Source organism: Aspergillus piperis (genome assembly GCF_003184755.1).
Source record: "Aspergillus piperis CBS 112811 unplaced genomic scaffold BO85scaffold_5, whole genome shotgun sequence".
NCBI lineage: Eukaryota > Fungi > Ascomycota > Eurotiomycetes > Eurotiales > Aspergillaceae > Aspergillus > Aspergillus piperis.
The window spans coordinates 1,404,525-1,418,840 of record NW_020291595.1 but is presented as its reverse complement, the minus strand read 5'-3'; the positions used below and the strand labels follow the sequence as shown (position 1 = coordinate 1,418,840).

General features: G+C 47.8%; 6 protein-coding genes across 6 annotated transcripts; 1 reads left to right on the top strand and 5 right to left on the bottom strand.

Annotated features, from left to right (window-relative positions):
• Nucleotides 1-642: 642 nt before the first annotated feature.
• On the top strand, nucleotides 643-2,182 carry BO85DRAFT_467559 (short-chain dehydrogenase; the record flags this gene model as incomplete). The annotated part of the gene is made up of 5 exons (XM_025662196.1): nucleotides 643-721; nucleotides 780-962; nucleotides 997-1,056; nucleotides 1,133-1,715; nucleotides 1,747-2,182. 5 exons carry the CDS (start codon nucleotides 643-645, stop codon nucleotides 2,180-2,182), a joined length of 1,341 nt encoding a protein of 446 aa, XP_025517827.1.
• A 515-nt stretch (nucleotides 2,183-2,697) lies between these two features.
• Nucleotides 2,698-4,143, bottom strand: BO85DRAFT_467558 (uncharacterized protein; the record flags this gene model as incomplete). The annotated part of the gene is made up of 5 exons (XM_025662195.1): nucleotides 2,698-3,218; nucleotides 3,332-3,619; nucleotides 3,670-3,801; nucleotides 3,880-4,004; nucleotides 4,050-4,143. 5 exons carry the CDS (start codon nucleotides 4,141-4,143, stop codon nucleotides 2,817-2,819), a joined length of 1,041 nt encoding a protein of 346 aa, XP_025517826.1. The 3' UTR covers nucleotides 2,698-2,816.
• Nucleotides 4,144-5,262: 1,119 nt separating this feature from the next.
• Nucleotides 5,263-6,582, bottom strand: BO85DRAFT_457955 (uncharacterized protein; the record flags this gene model as incomplete). The annotated part of the gene is made up of 8 exons (XM_025661554.1): nucleotides 5,263-5,355; nucleotides 5,402-5,475; nucleotides 5,603-5,780; nucleotides 5,834-5,976; nucleotides 6,046-6,096; nucleotides 6,151-6,204; nucleotides 6,256-6,498; nucleotides 6,567-6,582. The coding sequence occupies 8 exons, from the start codon at nucleotides 6,580-6,582 to the stop codon at nucleotides 5,263-5,265; spliced, it is 852 nt and encodes a 283-aa protein (XP_025517825.1).
• Nucleotides 6,583-6,958: 376 nt separating this feature from the next.
• On the bottom strand, nucleotides 6,959-9,390 carry acuM (gluconeogenesis transcription factor RDS2; the record flags this gene model as incomplete). Its single annotated transcript, XM_025664570.1, has 7 exons — nucleotides 8,821-9,390; nucleotides 8,614-8,717; nucleotides 8,534-8,572; nucleotides 8,128-8,425; nucleotides 7,323-8,077; nucleotides 7,066-7,262; nucleotides 6,959-7,010 (listed from the first exon to the last, which is right to left on the bottom strand). Exons 1-7 carry the CDS (start codon nucleotides 9,032-9,034, stop codon nucleotides 6,959-6,961), a joined length of 1,659 nt encoding a protein of 552 aa, XP_025517824.1. The 5' UTR covers nucleotides 9,035-9,390.
• Nucleotides 9,391-10,122: 732 nt separating this feature from the next.
• On the bottom strand, nucleotides 10,123-11,133 carry BO85DRAFT_436835 (uncharacterized protein; the record flags this gene model as incomplete). Its single annotated transcript, XM_025658587.1, has 5 exons — nucleotides 10,123-10,275; nucleotides 10,335-10,442; nucleotides 10,504-10,668; nucleotides 10,722-10,806; nucleotides 10,874-11,133. 5 exons carry the CDS (start codon nucleotides 11,131-11,133, stop codon nucleotides 10,123-10,125), a joined length of 771 nt encoding a protein of 256 aa, XP_025517823.1.
• Nucleotides 11,134-12,309: 1,176 nt separating this feature from the next.
• On the bottom strand, nucleotides 12,310-13,710 carry BO85DRAFT_367049 (basic helix-loop-helix domain-containing protein; the record flags this gene model as incomplete). The annotated part of the gene is made up of 2 exons (XM_025655806.1): nucleotides 12,310-13,592; nucleotides 13,647-13,710. 2 exons carry the CDS (start codon nucleotides 13,708-13,710, stop codon nucleotides 12,310-12,312), a joined length of 1,347 nt encoding a protein of 448 aa, XP_025517822.1.
• Nucleotides 13,711-14,316: the final 606 nt, after the last annotated feature.

The window sequence follows — 14,316 nt, the reverse complement described above, 5'->3', positions numbered from 1 at the left end:
CTAGAGCATTCTCCGGAGTCTTGTTATGTCTTCACTATAGTATAGAGCCCGTGAGAATCACAGGTCCTGTTATAATTATGATTTGAACTTATGTAAGGCTAGCCCTTAGTTCGGATATCTTGTTACTGTAGTACTGTAGAGTTGTACTTACTTTTCCCTTCGTTCAACTAGGTTCTGCATTTATATACTTACAATACTATTTCTTCCTCTTAGGGCCCTAACGAAATACTAGAGTATTTGATAAGAATGAAATAGTTTATAGGATCTCGAGATAAGCTGAAGAATATTTACTAGTGTCACAGTAATTTGAAATCTTTACGATTCTTATCTCCGAACTCTGATGGAAATAGAAATAATTAATCTAGAACTCCATCCTTACAACAGTCCAGGCTGTGCCACCGACGGCCCCATCTTCTGCGCCAAGGCATCTGGCTGACGCTTTTTCAACCAATCAGATTTACGTGATATACATCCTCTTCTACCTCGCTTTTTCGCAAGGCCCACTCCTTTTTGAGGTTATTTTCCGTCTACGGAGTATAATGGATAGGTATTAACCCCCCCCCCCCCCCCAAAAATACCGCTTGTTCTAATGGCTTTTTACTTCAAACTTGAACTGAAAAGACAAGAAAAATAAATCAAATCATGGTGTCTATTACAGCAGTACGGGATAATAACGGCGCTATCCCTCGTCTGTATGGGTCCGATCTGGTTGCGGTATTTGGTGAGTCTCGAGTTTCGTTCTTGGACATATACAAAGTCAAAACTGACTTTTCATGTAGTCGGCGGAACAAGCGGGATAGGCGAATCGACAGCACGCGCATTCATCCGCAATACAACCGCCTCCCGTGCCTATTTGATTGAGCGCGACCAGGCAAGAGCAAGCCGGATCATCGAGGAATTGCGGCAAATCAAACCAGACTCGCAGGTTGAGTTTATCAAAGCCGATGTCTCTTCTTCGGGAGGTCGATGAGGTTTGCATGGATATCAAGAAGAAAGAGGATCGATTGAATCTGTTGTTTTTGAGCCCGGGGACTGGGTCGATGAAGGGACCAGATGGTATGAAAGCCCGTAAATGATAATCTGATGCTTGGTGCTAATTGTTGTCCTTACTTGATCACGGCTTCCTTCCCAGAAGCCGTGCAGGGCAAGACCATCCTCATCACCGGCGTCTCCCCAGGCAGCTTGGGACTCGCAACCGCCGAAGCCTTCACCTCCCAATTGCCAACAAACCTGATCATCTCAGGACGATCCACCGAGAAAGTCCAAGCGGCCATCACCCACCTCGAATCAACCTACCCAGCCACCACCTACCACGCCCTAATCATGGACTTATCCTCCCAGAAATCCGTCCGCGCCGCAGCATCCCAACTCCTGGCCAACACCTCCATCCCGACAATCGACATCCTGATCAACAATGCAGGCGTCATGTCCATTCCCACCCGAACCCTCACCGAGGACGGACTCGAGACGACCTTTGCAACGAACCGCATCGGCCACTTCCTCTTTACCAACCTTATCCTACCTAAGCTGATCAAGGCCGCTTCTACCACCACCACCACCAAAGCCTCCGACTCTGGTCTTGCCCCTCCAACAAGAATCATTAACCTCAGCTCCTTCGGCCACAAATTCTCCCCCGTCCGCTTCACCGACCTCTCCTTCTCTATACTCCCCAACGAACTACCCGAGTCCGAGCGTCCCGACCTCCGGATAACAGAGTACCTCACCGGCAACTCTCACGCAGACGAGGCATACTACGGCTTCTTCTCCTACCGCTCAGTCCAAGACCGCCAACATCCTGCACGCGATATCCCTCAACCAGAAACTACTAGCCAAGTACAACATCGCAGCGTTCGCCGTACACCCCGGCGCCGTCGACACGGGAATTGGTCGACATGCGATACCTAGCGATGTTGAGGCTGCCCTGCAGAGGGTGAAGGATTTGGGGATGGATCCTACGCAGAAGTCAAGGGAGGTGGGGGCTAATACGACGGTTCTGGCGGCGGTGGATCCGCGTTTGAAGGTGGTGGGTGTAGATAGTGGGGATGGACAGGTTAAGGGGGTTTATTTGGCTGATTGTAAGGTTGATGATGGGGGTGTTGTTGCGTTTGCGACTGATAGGGGGATTGCGGAGAGGCTTTGGAGTGTGAGTGAGGAGCTTGTGGGGGAGAGGTTTGGATTTTAGGTGGGTGTTGGTTTTCCTGTCCTTGGTGATTATAGTAGAATAGTAAGTGAGAATCTGAATTTTGATGTTATGCCTGGTTACAGTAAACAGCATAGACCGGTTGAGATAGGATTTTTTCTACCCTTGTAGTATGTAAATAGCAATCTATACAGTAGCTCAATTGGGAATATCAGAGTTAAAGATTAGGACGAGGTAGTGGTTTTACACTAACTATCCATACTTAGTAAACTGAAGTGGATCTGGATATACTCAGGCAGAACTACTATAGCCGCTGATTGGTCAAAAAAGCGTCATCCAGGTGCATTAGCGCCAACTTTGAATCCTGAAAAATAGAAAACGAAAAATACAGCCCTAAGAAGGTACTTGACAGTTTTACAGTTGCGGAAGATATCGTGTAGAGGATAATTGAAGTCTTGGGATGAGTTGGCACTAGAATGGAACGCGTGTGTTTATATACATCAAAGTCTCGAAAGCACATGCATGTTAAACTGATACTCATGACATTGCTGTTTCATCTTGGTAAAAATATATATCTTCATCTCTCAGAGCCGTACTGAACTCCATCATATTCTCCCTTTCCCTTTCCTCCCACGGTATTCCCACGATGTCATTGAATACTATGGAAAGCTTCACATCAAGCCAGCATCTCCAATTTCCCCCTTAATAACCTTCCCAGTGCACCATCATCTCTTGCTATATCAGCAAGGTTGATTGCCTTTCCCGCCCATCGTCGGCAATCTGCATCCGCTGCAGCGAGGTAGTAATCCACCGCTCGATTGAATGCTACGGTTGATAGCCATCGTATCTCGTCCTCGGGATACCCCGGTAGTGACATACTGGCATTGTTCCCGGCTTCTGCATGTCTTTCTTGAACTAATATGAGAGACTGATCAAAAATTGACTCTGCGAGCTGGTACTCTGCTGCGTCGAGGGAGAGTTGGAACAGACAGCGAATGTAGCGGGGAAGGGTTTGATTCATGAAGGTTGACTTGTTCAAATAGGGGGAAGGGGAGGCGTGCAGGGTGCGGAGCAGGGTCTGTCATGTATTGCGTTGGATGGTCAGCTCGCGCGCATGCATTATTGGGTAAAAGGTAGCAAAGGGGGTGTGAAGACATGGCTGGAATTAAGGGCTAATAAGTGTATGCATACCTTGACGGCTTGTACTTTGGCTTTTAGGTGACCTTCAGAGCGCAGAATACCGTCTAGAAATACTGAGCTGAGTCTCTCGTCTAAGAATGGGCTAGCTTCCTCGATGATTGTGCAGACACCGGTCCAGTTTTTCAAGAAGATAGATGCCTCAAGATCCAGGGCAAGGATGATACGGTGCTGGGAAAGCCATTTTTCGTACTGAGCATTAGTGTTGTGTTCGACCGTCTGGCCCTTGAACAGCTCTCGAAAGTGTGTACCAATTCTGTGAATAGCGCTGTAGTGCTTATGCTGGATGCTACATTAGATCCTATATAGAAGAGCGCTGGCTGAAAGCGAACCTTCTCATCGACGCTAATATCTTTGCGGGCTTCTATCGCTATTCTGGCTATTTTGAGAGAGTCGCAGAGAAGATAATGTTCTGATGGAACAATGTGCTCTGTTCTATCCGTTTGTTGACACGTATCGGCGAACTATGCTATGTTAGAGGAACCGTTTCGCTTCAGAATGCTTATACTTGCTTTGATAGAGATGTCTAGTAAATGCATGACGGGCTCCATTTTGGTCGATCTGAATGCGCTGGAAGCAATGCTGTAACTCGCCTTGGCAAACCATGCAAGCTCTTCAACGGAAAATACGCGGTTGTCCGGTGCTCTGCGACTTGCCAGGACCAATCCTGGCTAGTCAGTCAATAGCTGCCAAGCTTTCGCGTGAGATTTACCTTGATTCATCAATGTCTGAATCTTGTTCAGTAATGCTTCATTTTCCCATTTGGAGTTCTCGAGTTCGGTAGAAAGAAGTTGAAGAGCAGGCATATTTTGAGGTCAGCACGAGCATCTCATAATAGAATGTTAGCCATACTGTAACAGTTTTCCGACATGGTATCCTTCTGCGCCAGGACACTTAGCGGACTTAAGAAGTTGCTCAAGACCCTCCAGACCCTGCTGAGTCTTCCCAAGCTTGAAGGCTTCTACTACACATGACAAGAGGTAAGGAATGGCTTTTGCGTCCCCAAGGAGCGACTCGAGATATATCTTTGCTTTTCTGTGTTAGATGTATATTAAGGCGCCCGAGGTTTACTTACATGCGATAGGCTCGCTGCTCCGCAGGCTTCGTGTGTACATAAGGTACAAGGTTGACGGACATAATCTGCATTCTTCGGGCATTCGATTGAATATATCTATCGCTTGTGAGGCATTCGGGTCATGTGAAGTACACATGAGAAACTGTCTGCTTGGTGTTAGATCTTGTTCTGGGATATATCTATCAGGTGTGGACTAGCTACCTAAAAAGCTTAGCCTTGTTTGCAGAAGACATCTTAAACATTGGCTCATCTAACAAACAAAGACACCATTTGCCTGCTAGTAATTTTTCGTCAATCGAGATCGCATTATTGACATGCTTCCAGATGAGCTATATTCCAATGAACCCTACTATAAGTAGCTGGAGCTATGATAAGGGCTAACGTACGATGAGTGTTGCTTCCGTTGCCGCTTCACTCAACGGCTGTTTATAATGCCTCCTCAAGCTGGCAATTGTCTCCTGGAAGATTCCGAGGCTAGTGTTTGCACATTTCTTCGAGTGCATCAATCCATGTACGAATGTTATAAACACTTTCTCGAGTGAAGTTCCGTTATTTGGTAGAAGAATGACCTGTTCGAGCAGTTGCTTGAGCATCATAATAGAGACCTCTGGGCTGATGTATTGTTAGATGAGTATACATATTTGATCGATACACTCACGATGTACCAGGCAACATCTGTATATAATACATGATGCTGCTCACAATTTTTAGTACCGGACAGCGTACACGGGTCATACTGGCCCACTTACATTGTGAGGTATGAATCCTTGAGTTCAGGGGATTCAATGGTACTTTGTAGCACTGTCAATCATTATGTTAGTCAAGAAGGGAGGCTCCCACAGGATATAATTCAGTGACCTTGCGAAAAGACATTCTCATCTACTTCTTCCTTGCTCAGTAGCTCAAGTTGGATGACCTGAACTGGGAACATCCCACCGTAATGCTGTTCGACATTAGCCAATATATAGTTATTGGACTTCATGGCTTACAGTTTTCAGTGCATCCATGGCTTTAGCAAGAAAGCCATTGGACTCTTTGGTATCAAGACGAAGACCGGCACGAACTGTCCTGCATGAGGTATTTGCCATCATCATCAACCAAGAGAAACCTACCAGAAGCATGGAGTATCAGTAGCTCTTTATCCTTTATTGACAGGACCGGTGATTGGTCCATATGCCTTATGAGCTCACATGCTCTCAAAGCCCTTTCTAACCACTTCACAGAGTCATCATACTGCTTGTGTGAAAGCGCACAGCTACCGATCTTATAGCATATGTCCATGACACAATCTTGACCCCTGCCATTGTCTGATACGGGTATCTTTGAGAACAAGTGCTCTGCTATGTCGAGTCTCCCCTGCAGCCATGCCTGCATAGATCTAACAGTCAGCCTGATGTAATTTGTGGACGGGTAGACCATACCAAGTAGACACGAAGCATGTAGTACTCTATGGTATACTGTTGAAGCTTTGAGCCCTCAATGTCACTTTCGTACTTCTCAAGTCTATCTAACCGCACAGCTGCAGTTTCAATGATCCTCTGGCTTAGGTCGAGACAACCATTCTCTATATCAAAATATATTAGAATTGGTGTTCAGGGAGACATTGAAGAAAGCAATGGGAAGTAGATTCTACCTATGCATGTCGATGCTATGCTAAATGCTGTCTCTAAAGTCCTGTTGCTTCCTGGGCGATGTTAACTGTCCTTTACGCATACAATAGTTAGTGGGTTATACTTACCCCTGCCTCGATATGGTGCGGCATAATCCAACATCGCGTAAGCGAATGCCTTCACTATGCCATAATCAGTAAAAGACTATACGTCACTGAGAGGCATGATAGTACCTTTGCACACAAGGGCAACTTCTTCTTTTCTGTCTCTATAGACAGTCATGAGCTGTATGCAAGTATTCCATAGCTTTGTTCCTTCTTGGTCAAACTGGCGCCTAGTCGAGGACGAAGGACTCGCTATCGGTAAAGTGAAATCATTCAGTTGCTGATCCAGTTGAGCCACAGATTTGACGTCTAAACCTAGATGTCGCTTCTTTTGATCGATAGCGAGTCGACCGGTTAGGTCAGCTGCGAAGTCTGTTGCTTCATTCTTAGTGGATGAGGCAATAAGAGGCATGAAACGACAGGCAGAAGAGGTGCTTCACCTAAAATGACGTCCATTTCTGCTTTTAGACTGCGATGTGTCGTTACTTTGATCCTTGTTCTAATGGCTTAAAGAACAGGACTGTAGTCCTGCAGATACTTGGCCGACATCCCAAGCGAATTACGGAATGGCACCTGACCAATCTAGTCCATTTCGGGTTCACGTTACAAGGCCACAATCTACCTTCCTCTGGAAACAAGTCACGCCTTGAAGATTATGGTACATTTTTGATGGCCGTTTAAATCAATGACAGAAGGGTATGAAGGGAACAATATCGCGAAGCTCCTCCAATAGGAAGACTAGTAAGCACCAAGAAGACAGTAACTAGGCGTCAACCCACGCGAGCATTTGCTAGGCAACAATAAAGAAATACGAGGGAAATAACTCCAAGGCTTATTTGGCCTTTCGCTGTGACGGCAGAAAATTCCCAATAATGAGTGATGGGCTAGAACAACAGCAGTTAGCACCGAGCCATCGCACCGTCTGACGATGTCACTCACATGTTATGGGTATCTCTTCGGATTGTAAATGAGAAGCAACAGGGAATTCCATCTCCAGGGGAGTTGGAATTGGGGTTTTTCAGGGTGCAGCTTGTGAGCATGGCTTTTTGCGTGTTGTCAAAGGCAATAGCTCCAAACTTCTCCCAGTAGCTCACTAGCTGGTCTTCCACGATGATCTCGTGGATTGCAAGCTTTCCCTGAATATGACAGTCATTAGATATCGACGACAGAGATTTAGTTCTGCAGAAACCACTTACGTCTCGGAGAGTCTCAATCGGTACGCCGATCAACTCTGCCATTTCTTTATTGCCACGGAATATTTCACCCGTTCGTCTCCAGCAGCAAGCAGGAATAGCCATACTGGCAAAAACTCGATCATATTCCATCAGGCTTCGTTCAAACCACATCTCCACGAGGATGAGTTCAATGTCGGTCAGGCTCTGCATTCGTTCACGAAACTTCGGCCGAAATTTATCTAATTGTCGGAGGATCTTCTGCCGCGAGACTTGTTGCAAGTGTCGCTCCATATATTGATTCAGCCTGGCATAACCCTTCACATAGTTGAATGGGCGAAGGAGTCCCGCGTCGTATTTCGCTTTAAGAAGCTTGTTCATCCGCTCCTCTGGCGGGTCGGACCCTGATGGATCTGCTGCGGTCATGTAATAGGTCTCTCTCGCCTTGTCATTGCTCACTGCAGGTGTAGGCCCTTGTAAAGGTTCGCCCTGAGCCTGTTGATTAGGTTGGGGTTGCGCAGGTTGGGACTGCTGAAGAAGGCTTTGACTTGAGTTTCCCAGAGTCGCCATAGAATTGAGTAATGACGGGTCCGAGTAAATACCCTGCAGCTCATCATTTTGAAACACTCCTCCATCATCCAAAAGGCTATTGCTCAGAAAGTCACCAAGGAGGTTGTACTCATTAGTGACCTCTGGTGCATTGAACATGTAGGAAGGGTGAAACGTGTGCATGTCCTGGAATTGGCTTTGTCCACCAAGCCATTCGTTGTACCCAATCACTTACTAAAGTCAATATGATACACTAGACAACTTTATAGGTAGGACTCACTTTGCTGTTGAGCATTAAGACCCTGGCCAGAAGAAGCCATGTTGCCAGGCTGCTGCACAGAAGTTACAGAAGCGGTGGGTAGGCCGATGGACCCGTCGGGTAGCATTTGCTGACCTGCAGCTTCTGGGCCGTCGACGTTTCTGGGCATCTGGACACCAGAGTACTCATTATTCGAAGAGCCCTCGTCATCGGCAGCCGAATGATCGTTTTCACTCCGCGACCGTTTTGAAGGTTCCCGAGGTTCATCGTGGCAAAGGTGGCCAATATTCCGTTTTATGCATCGCGTGCAGGGTCGCTCCTACATTTCCCGCAAAGCAACAACCGTCAGCAACTAGATCTTCGAAGGGTAATTGCACTCCACGTTTCACAGAAATGCGCTGGGGGGTAGAGCTCAGACGGGTCGTACCGAGTCGCAAGTCATATGCTGTGCCACGCGAGCGAGTGCCTTTCAGTTAGCAAATAACTCCTCTAGGCGTAGAGCTCAACAAGTATCAAAGGCGATGTTTGTTCGGGTTGATTGAAGTGAGGGGCGAGGAAGGTGATCTTGTTTGAGGGGAAAGACTTTACCGATCGCCGACAGTAAACGCATGCTGCAAACGTGGCACTCTAATTAGCAACGTGGTCGAAACAACAGGGGGAAAAGCTGAGTCGCTGCCTTGATCCTTGTAGGATGCATAGCAAATAGCGCCATACCATGATTGACTTTGCGACGTTTTTTGGGACTTGGGTGAGCCCCGGCAGCAGCACCCTCAGTCTTGAGAGACGGTGTATTCTGCGAGTTGTCTTTCGCACCAGCATCTGCCCCAGTCTGTTCCTCCTCTGTCACATCCGGTTTCCTCTCCGCTGTCCCATTGCTGGTTTGTTGATCGGGGCCTGGACCCGTTGACGCCGCACTTTTCTCCGTCATTGATCGCTAGGCGCAAGGTGTTGCGCAGGGTTCGTTTCGCCGTTAACACTGTTGCTGTCGATTGGAACACAAACGGGAAGCAAAATGACCGTCTGCAGACATTCGACTGGGTGTGAACGGACCGAACAAGCAGAGGGCGAAGGTATCGGGCTGATCTGTAACGTGAAAATGTGAGGGCACGCGCGATGCGATCGGCTCATCGAAGTTCCCCGCTGGTGCGGGACTTGGATCTTTCATTTCCCGGGCCCCTCCGCATTGGGGCCGGCAGCGGCGAACCCGGTTCGTAGCCTCGGAAAAGCATATGAGCGGCTAACCCATGTGTGACACTATCTCTCACGGCGGAAGCAAAGCAGCCAATATCAGTTGTTCATGCGAAAAAGTAAATAGAGGTTAAACAGAATCCTCGTATTTCTGATGTTAACATATAGGAAGACTATCTGTCATTGAATATAGTTACAAGGTTTCTACCTCGGTAAACTTGCATCTAGCATATGCAGCCACATGCTCCTACACTGAGCGGTTGTCCAGAGTAGGCAGTAGAGTTATTTAATTTCTTTCCAAAATCAGACGTTGTATTAAGTAGTTTCTGGATGGCTAAAGACCCGTGAATGATGCCTCATTGGCATTACCAGCCACAAGCTTCTTATAAAGCCCACTAGACTTCTTTGCCCGTAGTCAAATAGTGGGGGTCCGCTGTCAATATCTGGCTAAACTTCTTTGGACCTAGAGGATTCCCAGAGCCTGAGTCTTGTCAGAGAACGAGGTAGAACGCAATGAGGCTCAGCTTGTCCTGAATAAGAGGACCAATTCTCCGAGGCGCGGGAATTCGTTTAGCCCCATATATTACTGGTGTCCCGTGGGGGATATATCCACAGTCGATGCGGGAGACCTTCCAGGTAGCGTCAAACTGGCTCGCGATGCCTTGGTCGACCGGAGGACGTCAAACACCGTCCTGCGCATGACTCGTCTTCCAAGATGTCTTGGAGCCTGACATGAGGCTTGCATCTTCGAGTATACGCTCCAGACGGCGTACAAATTGTAACGGCACAATCGTTCTGGACATGTCATTGATGCAGATATCTGTGGGTTCAGTCTTCGGGCATAAAAGTTAGACTCAATGCTGCATGCGACCTGCCAATTGCGTCTTTCAAACCGGCAACGGGTGCGGTATTGTTTTGCATTGACTTCAGATGCCCAGTCAGTTGTTTCAAGATATTCGAGACTTCTGGGTCATTTTCGAGCTACAACGGTATGTCAACACCAGATATCAAGCACGGGTAAAGAGGAGCTGAAAACGCACCTCATCGAACATCGTTTGGGTTTGTTTTCCTCCCGCAAGGGTAAATTCGGTCTGCTTCTGGTTATACTCGTCAGGCAAGCTGTCAACCTGCCGCAGAACAGGGTGCTCCTAGAAAAAGGTCAGCGTCATCGTAATTTTCTCAACTTACTCGCGTCGAGGCCACACTTACGTTCTTCGATTGCCTCTTCCTCTCCGCTTCTGCTCGCTTTGCGTTTCTCTCCATCTCCTGCAGTTGCTTTTTCTCTCTTTCGAGCATAGCTTCTTCCTTTTCGACTTCAGCCTTCAAGAGATCAATACTATCAGTCACTGTGGCTAAAGTAGCCTCCAAGGAACACTGCAAACATGTGTCAGTCATATCTTCAATGAGGTTTATCAAGCGTTACTTACATGCTCCTTGAGCGCTGCCTCGTACTCAAAGACAGAGTCTTTCGTGACTGGAGGAAATGGCATGCGCGGGAGCCGCTTTCCCAGACTATAGCATTGAAAGATTACAGGTCAGTATAATCATTTCCCTCGAGACAGAAGACCGAGAACTATACTTTTTCACAACAGCTTGAACAGCAGCCTGTGCTTCGATGCGTTTGCCCTCGTTCTGCTGTCTTACAATAACTGGACGCTCCAGGGCCCGAAACATATCGCGCACCCTGTCTTGAACCGGCTCCGGAAGTGTGGACCACTTGGATTTGATGGTTGTTTCGGAGACCTGCCGGACCTGGGGCTTCAAGTAGGCATAAGGCTTGTTGCGCGCCTCACTCCTTTGCTCGGGTCCATTGCTGGAACGCTTCCGCTTGGGAGGCATGTTTGACCTGTTAATTATCCTATAGGCGAGGGATTAATTTGGTTTATATAGCTTTGATCACTTTGGATGTAGTTACACCCACATGCCCAGACGGAACCCGGACGTAGCGTCATCATAATAAACGCGCCGTTGGCCCGTTGCTGAGGAGATCACATGATCATGCTGGGCATTCCGGGCTGCGCTAAGCCCCTTGGAGCCGGTGGGGCCACCCCCGCGAGTTACAGTGGTATGTCAATAGTTTGCGTTGCCCCCTATTATACGCTAACCAAATTTGATTCCGCCTTCCAAACACAGTTAGATCGAAAATATTCTGTCAACTAAAACAATGCATACAAAGCGTGTGGTCATGAAGCCCAACATAGATATTGATATAAGGGTATTAATTATTTGCAATATGACAGATTTATATAGGTTTCATGACCAGAGACTTCATATATTTTATTGTGGTAGGCAGAATAACCCCGATCTTACTATATCAGGAAGGCGGTATCACTAGCGTATACAGTGGGGAACGCAAACTTTTGACATCCCACTGTAGTAGTTCTGCCCCTGACGGTGGGTTATCGCTGCTATCTACGGAGTATCTATCTCTCTATCTATCTACTACGGAGAACTACGGTGTATGTTGCGGCATTTGTTGAAGATCCTCTACAATTACCATGTACATGGGAACGAAGCAACTGTCATCGCATCTTGTACATGTATCACTGTTTTACGCGATTCATACTACATCCTAGTATCTGGATATACGATCGTGAAGACTAATGATCCTTGCTGAAATCAATGATTGAGAAGCAACGAAGGCAAAGCACCAATGGAGAACGAGAAGATCTCGCGGGAGAGCTTATACTCCCGGCAGAATGCATGCATCAAACTAGATACTATGTGGTATTTAGGAAATTAAACCATTATCGCCAATCCAAGTGGGTATTATGGGGTGACATGTAATAGGCCGGGATTTTTAATGTGACTGCAACCAGGTGCGTCGGCACATCAAACCCTGGTCGATGTAGAAATCAGGACGGGCGGCCGTAAAAACAAACGCCTGCATAACCGTTTGAACAATGCGCATCCTTCCAGAAGATCGCTGAACTGCTCCAATGTACAAATGGGTGAAGATCAGCCCATGCTTTCGATAGAATAAGAGAGATGATCATGGTCGCATAATTGAGGTGACTACCGAGGCATCACCAAACCATTCATGGCCTTTAACTCCGCTAGCTGTGCTTTGAGGATGTCATTGCCGCGCAATACTTCTTCCAACCAGTCAGCCGCCTGCGTGAGCATTGCGCTTTTGCTAAAACCACCGCCTTTTAGGCCAGGAACAAGGGTGCACAGATCATCGAACCCTTGTCTGATCAAGTTTCTTCGCTTTTGCTCCGAAAGAATATGGTTGCTTCTCTTTTGTTCTTCGGTCAGGTTCTCTCGTGCGGGCTTTGGACCTTGGGAAAGCCTTGGTTTCCGAACGGCGTCATGTGACATTCGCCTTGATGACGAAGCCTTGGACTTTTTCGATCGTGGCCGCGAGCTTTCCTCGTCTGAATTTTCGTCTTCTTCCTCCTTGACCAAAACTCTTTGCTTCTTCTTAGGTTGGGAAAGATCTTCCATGCTGTCCTTGAACTCTCTGCGCAAGTTGCTGAGTTGTCCAGCCGCATCTGTATCAGTCCATGTTGCATCATAGTTTCCGGTGATGCGCACTGGGCTCGGCGCTCGAGTGTTCGCAGCGCTGCTTTGGGCTTCGAAGCATGCCAAGTGACCGAGCAGCTCTTTCGTGCGCTGCTCTTCATCTGGCTGATCCGGCGGTGCAATGTATCCTTGATCCACAAAACTTTCATCCGAGCCCCAATGCAGTGGACGAACCTTGGCGGTCTGCTGTTGCTCCGGGGATATCGGTTCACGGACATCGAATAGCATCTCTGAGGTGTGGTACCCATGGGGTAACCGAGGACGGGATGAGCTGTTGGGTTGTTTCAAGGGCACATGGCTGGGTTGCGGTTGGAATTTGCCATGAGTGGACATCCTGAGGCTGTTGAAATCTATGTCAGGGGATGGGTATGAATGAGATCCTAAGTTGGTATTGAAATCGGCCCCGTGTATTCCATTATGGTATAGCATGGAAGCAGCCGCGAATATATCTGAGTTGGCACTCAGGTTCCCCGGCATTACGTCCATGAGCGGTTTGTCTATGCTGCGGTGAGAGAGTGAGGGTTGTGATGAAAGAGAGGTCGTGGACCCTTCGAAAGTCGGGGGGAGGAGTTCGTCTGAGAAGTCGAAATTGGCGGTGCCAAATGGCTTATTTGATTGACTCTGCAGCCAAAAGTCACTGGAGAGCTGATTGGAGTTCATCGTAGTAAAGAAGTTATCCAGCATCAATGATTCATCTTGATCCAAGAGCGCCGGCCCGGGAGGTGGCGCAGGAGCAGGTTCGAATGGGGTATCTGTAGGGGAGAGAAAAGAATCTAGAGCCCCTCCACATTAGACAGGACGTGACAGCAGCGAAGGAATACACTTACAGCCAAAGGGGCCAGGCTGCGGACTATTCTGGCCATTATGTGTCCCCGACCTGTTTGGATCCATGGCGATGATGGTGGAGGGGGGCGAGAGAAGGCAAGTATGTGATATCGCAAAGAAACTCGACTAGCATGTGCTAGTCTTGAATGAGAGCGGCGCCGAAAGACAGTGCCAACATGCCTTGACCGGCAAAGCGGATGCAGGGAAAGAGAATAAACCCTTTCAAGAATGCGATGACAATATGGTTTCAAAGAGCTCCAGTGATACCAATCACCAGAATATTGGAAGCTGCTAGCTATAGGGGACGGTGGTCGCGGAGGGGAGTATCAACGGTCGATGGTGCCGGGGAAGTACGGGCGAATGTCTGGAGGTCTAGGATACGAAATACCGTCAACAAGACCAAATTCACTTGACGGAAAAGGCATCCCCCACATTGAAACTGACAGTTAGACGGGAGGTTGACGGCAAAATCCGGGGATCATGGACGGCGGAGAGAGTAACCGTAGATAGACAGATCGATCGTAACATTCAGACAGTCAGTCACCACACGAGTTGCTTCTCGTCGCTGGGAATCCGTCGGCCTTTTCAAGGCAATCACATGCAAAAATCTGGCGCTCCGGCGGAGGTCGCGTGACGTAAAATAATTACCATTGATACCACCAATTGCCAGCA